Source organism: Drosophila mauritiana, chromosome 3R (genome assembly GCF_004382145.1).
Source record: "Drosophila mauritiana strain mau12 chromosome 3R, ASM438214v1, whole genome shotgun sequence".
NCBI classification, from domain to species: Eukaryota; Metazoa; Arthropoda; class Insecta; order Diptera; family Drosophilidae; genus Drosophila; species Drosophila mauritiana.
The window spans coordinates 6359729-6366111 of NC_046670.1; the positions used below are offsets into that span (position 1 = coordinate 6359729).

At 46.6% G+C, this 6383-nt stretch overlaps 1 protein-coding gene across 1 annotated transcript; it reads right to left on the bottom strand.

Moving 5' to 3' along the window:
* Positions 1–2037: 2037 nt before the first annotated feature.
* On the bottom strand, positions 2038–5235 carry LOC117145286 (histidine-rich protein PFHRP-II). Its single transcript, XM_033310876.1, has 2 exons — positions 5050–5235; positions 2038–3720 (listed from the first exon to the last, which is right to left on the bottom strand). The coding sequence occupies exons 1-2, from the start codon at positions 5059–5061 to the stop codon at positions 2587–2589; spliced, it is 1146 nt and encodes a 381-aa protein (XP_033166767.1). The 5' UTR covers positions 5062–5235; the 3' UTR covers positions 2038–2586.
* Between the last annotated feature and the right edge of the window lie 1148 nt (positions 5236–6383).

The window sequence follows — 6383 nt, forward strand, 5'->3', positions numbered from 1 at the left end:
AATCAGATCAATTAGGCCATAAATTAACGCCTAAACCATAAATTAAATTTATGTAAAACATAAAACCCATTTGACCAAAGATATGCAAAATGCCCCTCGACGTCAGTGCAACGCCCACCAAACTAAAGACAAGAGAGCGTCAGAATACCTGGGCCCGAAATCGCTTTCGGATTGGGTTGGCTTACAGTTTTGTGTTTACCCAACAGCTATGTCAGCTTAAGCCAAAAATCCGGGCCCTAAGCGCTGGGCCAAATGCCGCACACAACCACTGGCCTAACAATTCTGGCCGAAAACCACAAGGGGCATCGATTGGTTTGCCTAACTGGCGGGCAAATGCAAATGCAATTCTTCTATCGGAATGAAATTTTTGAAAGCACGGAATAAGAAGTGAGTGCAAATCAACGCCACACTTGCAATAATATTACTTGGTCAAAATTAGTTGGCAGCAATGTTGCCGCTGCACATTCACTTTTGGCTGGAACCCGCGACCACGCCCCAACACTTGCAGCCAACTAGGCGGTTGTTCCATCGGTGTTCAGATTCGGATTCGGATTTGGTTGCGGGTTCTACTGGCCAATTGGTCAGACTACCGATTTAGCTGGGTGCCAAATATTCCGAACTACAGATAAACACAATCGCTTGGCGAGTAATTTGAACAATTTTGGGTCTTTTATGTTCTGCCTGGCGTGTAATTAAATTAACTGCTGGGTCAGTAACCGGATCGAAAGAGTCTAACACTCAGAGCCCCACCTGCCCCACAAGGTCGAATATTTTTAAAAACGATTTCACTTATTGCCACCGTTTGCCGACAATTGGTCGTAAATCGAAATGCCAATGCATGCTTAATTAAATGGCAAGCGACCCATCCCCAAAGGCGTCCCGAAATTTACGATAACTCGAGCTTGGCGCCTTTGTTTATGCGTGGAAAATGGAAAATTGAGAATCCCAGCTCACACTTTCACCTGCCGGCTGACCTTTGCGTGCCGGCCATGGGTTGTTAATTTTTAATTAGCTACCAGCCTGCCAGTGAAATAAACTAGCCTCCTCCTCGGCTCAAGGTCGGCGGTTGGGCCGAAAGGTTGCACTTGGATTTATGGCGCCCAACGTGGGGCCAAGGGACCACCGCTCGTCGACCATTTGTGGGAGCACATTCAATTCGAACTTGACAAATGCCTGGAAATCTATTTACTCAAATTGTTTGCCCTGTTTTCCAGGGCTACAATAGTTCGAGTCACCCGAAGTCGAGTGACACATTCCCCACATAAGACACACAATTTTGCAGGCGGCTGTGCAAAAAATACAAGACTCATACCGCATTGATTGATTGTTTGTTCGCTCTCAGTGTCGTGCCACATGCAGCTATTCCCTGATGGGGATTCAAAGGCCACGCCCACATAGCAAACCACCCACCGCCCCCCACAGGGGCACTTCCACATGGAACACACAAACACATATATGCATGGGGCTATGCAAATTTCAATCGTTGCATTGCAAATATTTATGTTCCTTTCAATGCAGTCACTATGGGCGGAAACTGGGTGGTGCTAGTTGTGCGGTTCCAGTGGTGGTTTAGATGGTTGTTCTGGGTGGTGCGACTTTTGACCTGAGACTGGGAAATATGCGACAGAGTTTAAAGTAAATGGAATATCCCACAGACAAGGCCAAACCCTAAAACGGGATGCCCTTTTAATTAATATGACAAAACAATAGAAAAATCATCAAATATGGATGAATTTTCAATTCCAACTTCAATTACAATAAATTCGACTTAATTTAAATCTAATAAGACTAAAAAGTGTTTTAATTATTGTGTAGAAGCCTTAGTTAATTGAAAATATGTTAACAGAAATCATGGATTAAATGTGAAAAGGGATGTTGAAAAATAAAACCAAATATATTTCTAATTTTTTTAAGGTGCGCTTTTTATCAACGAAATTTAAAACATAATCGCAAAAAGTAAGTTAACATTGCATCCTGGTGCTTTGATTTCAAATTCTTAATACTACAATTTCACCGCCAATTTCAAACACTTCAAAATGTGATCAAATACATTTTTGCAGTTTATTTGTCTGTTTGCATGTTCATATAAAATATAGATCTATATCTGGTCAGATACATAAAGATTACAACTGTTATTTACAACATACTCATACAGCGTTTCTCAATCGAAGTAACAGGAGGATAAAGATATAGATAAAGAATGAGGGAAAATCATAGTACAGAGAAAAGTATGTAGGTTGATAGATTTGTGTGTGCTGTGACTGGATCCAAAATCCAAATCGGTCAAAACCCAGCGGGCAAGGAAGGCTTCCTGCGAAACACTTCAATCTCCCGTGTGTAGTCGCTTTCAGTTTTCTGTGTGTTTTTGTGGCAGAGGTGAAGAAATAGCAGCAGTAATAGAACAGATAGGTGTAAAGAAAGACAGATAGTTGCGAATGCTGTATAAAAGTGGCACTGGCGAGCGAATACGCAATGCAAAGTTACGCATACGACACGCTGGCTTCGGTAGTCGGTTAGTCAGAGTGTATAGAGATGCTCGTCGTCGATCGGAAGTTAGACTCCTCTCAAGTGCCGACCACTCGCCACTTAATAGTGGTCGTAGTGCGCGTGGTACTGGCCATCATCCTCGTGTCCATTGCCACCGTAGTAGCCACCATGGCTGGCGGGAGCTCCATGTCCGGCGGCGGCCAACGCATTCAGATGCGCGGCACGGGCGTGCTGCACCTCGGCGGGCTCCACGGGCACTCCGTTGTGGATGACCGGGATGTGGATGGGTCCCTTGTGCGCGTAGCCGGAGGCGTAGCTGTTGTGGCTGCTGTGGCTCTGTTCCCAGCGTCCGTCGTAGCTGCCATCGTCCCAGGATCCATGGGAGGCTCCTCCGTGGGCGGAGGCCTGAGACAGGGCGGCGTAGTGAGCGGCCTTGGCATGCTGCACCTCGGGCGTATCGACGGGCACTCCATTGTGGATTACGGGCACGTGATAGCCACCGTGGTTGATGGGGGCAACGGCATGTCCGGAACGGGCGGCAGCATGAGCAGCAAAGTGCGCAGCCTTGGCGTGCTGCACCTCGGGCGTCTCAACGGGAGCACCGTGGGCATGAGCCACATGACCCAGGGCTTTGGCGTGGGCGGCATAGTGTTCGGCCTTGGCGGCCTGCACATCGGGAGTATCAACGGGCACACCTCCATGAGTCAGCGGCACATGGGCGGCCTGTCCGTAGGCCCATCCTCCGCCGTAGATAGAGCGCTTGTACAGGTGGTGTCCTCCGGCATTGTGGGCGGCAGCAGCGTGGGCAGCGGCGTGGGCGGCCTTGGCGTGTTGCACTTCGGGAGTATCGACGGGGACGCCTCCGTGGGTTAGCACTGGGATGTGGATGGGTCCGTGGGCGTAAGGAGCATAGGCGCCATGGGCGTGGGCGGCAGCGTAAACGGGAGCGGCATGAACTTGAGGAGCCTGAGGCAGGTTGGTGCCCACAGCGTTGAAGCCATGGTGCGGATCAGCGGTGTAGGACACCGACTGCACATGACCGTGACCATCCACGTAGGAGTAGGAGCCGTGCGTGGTGCCGTCATGGCTGCGCGTCTCGTGCTTCTGTGAGTTGGGATCGGCGTATCCGTAGGAGTAGGTGTGGCTGTGCGGGTCCAGGTGCTGGTACTGTGTGGAGACGGCTCCGTGCCAGGAGGCGGACACCGTCGAGATCAGCAACGCTGCGGCAATAAACTAAATAAAAATGGAAAATAATTTTTTTAATTTGAATGTAGCTAAAATTGTTATTGGAGTATTGAAGGTGTTTCCTAATATGGTGATAAAGAATTACGATAAAAGAGCTCTGCACCTTCATTTCTTTGAATATTTCTAATTATTAACATATAGTTTATACATGTTTCTCACAGTGTAGAAGGTGTTAGGCGTGGGATTATGTGACTGCTCAATAATTACTCGTGCGGTAGCCACCGCCCAAAATCGTTAATCGCAGGTGTCACTCAGTGGAAGCTTATAAGCCGCCTCTGCTAACCTAATTACAGGCTTTTCGCTTTTCTTGCTCTTGCGCCAGCGTTTTCCTCTCGCTTTTCTTGCCCCACACGCCCATCTTTTCGCTTTTCTCCTGGACTCGCTTTTCCTCTGGATTCGCTTTTCCAACGGTTTCGCTTTTCAGAGCCGCGAAGCGCAACCGTTAGATGTGATTCCGAGATATGTTGGTCAGTAGTCGGTCGGTCGGCCAATATTCGTTCGCAGATATTACCGCATGCGGCGCGATTATGTACCATATTATGTGTCAGCAGGTGAGTGGGGCAGAAAGTGGTGGAAAAACGGTTGAATAAACTGTCCGACATGCAACATGTCAGCGGCTTATCAACGGGATTTCGCACGGAGCTCCATGGCAGCTGATGGTTTGCTAGGTGGTAGGTACGTTTAGCATGACGTGCCATGGTAATTGACTCTCGGATGGAACTGAACGATGCACAGGTGCCATTTTGTTCGGAGCGGAATTTAAGCGAATTAAATTGGGTTTACAGAAGCAATGTCAGTTTAATTTTAAATTAATTGCGCTATGACAGATTAAAAGATTGCCAGGAATGCATTCAAATGTAATGGCAAGTCACAGTCCAACTAGTGGTTACTTTTCGAACGGCTGACAAAATCCAATTTAAACATTTGGTATGCCACACTTCTCTTTTGATGCCGATTAACATATCCCAAAGATCGAAAATGAACAAGCAGTTCTAACTACCAAAACCTGGCTGGTTATAAACTTTGATAGTTCCATTTAACTACGATTTTAATGAACTTAAGCATTAAGATAGAATCAATCAATTAAATGTGCTTTGATAGTAAAACCTTTGAATTCTAAGCATTATAAATTACTGCCACATGCAGAGACATTAATTTGAAAAAACAGGAAATGTTCGAATTTTATCTCAGTAATTCAAGCACTCAATCCAAATATCCTTTGCTCCTCATGTTTCTGTACACACTCCAACTCATATTATTTATAACTTTAATCCTCTTGCTCGGCGTTATCCTTTCGATCCCATGGCGCATACTTACGAATGGCTTCATTTTAGCTAAGATCACACGATTGAGCTTCGAAAAGGAGTTTCGGGAACACACTGGGGATGAGCGGAAAACTAACTACACACGACACACGGGCACAGGCACTGGTCGCTGGACGCTGGTTGAACCTCCTAGAACCACGACTAGGACTGTTAACGAACTGTGCTGACTGCTGGCTGGCGGCCCTAATATATACCACCCGAGACCGGCGAGCCCGGAGACTGGGGATTGGGGAGCAGAGACACCGCAGCCGAGACTCCGGCTGAGACGCCGGCGCATGCGCAACATTGGTAACAGCAGCGAAAACACCGCAACACCAGCAATATCGGGCGTACAACAAAAGCCAACAAAAGCCAACGAGAGCAAGAGCAGAACAATGTGTGGTACCAGTTCCAGAGTAATCGAATTACCACTTTAATCGGGGCTCGAAGCGGGTTTTGGCCAGAGCCGAAGTGGATATCGCAGCCGAAGAATGTGTATCAATCGCTTCCATTGGAGCGCCGCTGCAGCATGTTGCTGGCCTGCAGTTGCACTGGCAACATGTTGCTCGTGCGTTTCCTCGCTGCGTTTGTCACTGTGGAAAAAATCACAGCTGCCATGACCTTGCTTTCGACGCGATTTAATTGCCGGTTTTGGTTTCAACCTGGCTTCAACATTAGGCGATTAATGTATTTTATTTGATGTTGTTTTTGGGGGGGCTAGCTCTTTGACTTCCGCGGTGCGGACAATTAGCACTCATTATTTGGCCACGGGATTGGGCCGATCTTATCGATCAGTGCCTTTCCAAAAAACGCCCAACAGCCACGCCCCAAGCGCACCGCTCGATCAAATTAAAAAATTCTTACCCACCGCTTGCAACATGCCCCAACGGGGGCCATAACGAAATGTGAGCTGGCCAATTTCTGGGCGTTTGCCTCTTTAATCATTGAACTGCATCGGAAAACGAAACGAAAACTTTGCAAATTAAAAAATAAGGAGAAACAAGAGCACTGCCCAAAGAAGCAAGCGGAAAACAAAAGACAGCAAAATGGATTTTCTATTCACTTTTGGCCACCGCTGTTGCCACATGTTGCAGCATTTCTTTGCTGTCCGCTAATCTAGATGTTGCACTCAGAAATGCACTTGGAAAATCAAGATTCTGCAAAGCATGAAAATTATTAAACTAAAAATGAGAACTAAATCTTAACTAAGAATTATACCTAAGAAGAAAAAATGATATTCGTGGAAAACTCTTCATGTTTGATTAGACAATAATTTCAAATAAAAAAAATTTTAAATATATATCGAAGGAACAGCTTTTATAACTAACATGTTTAAGTAGGACTAAC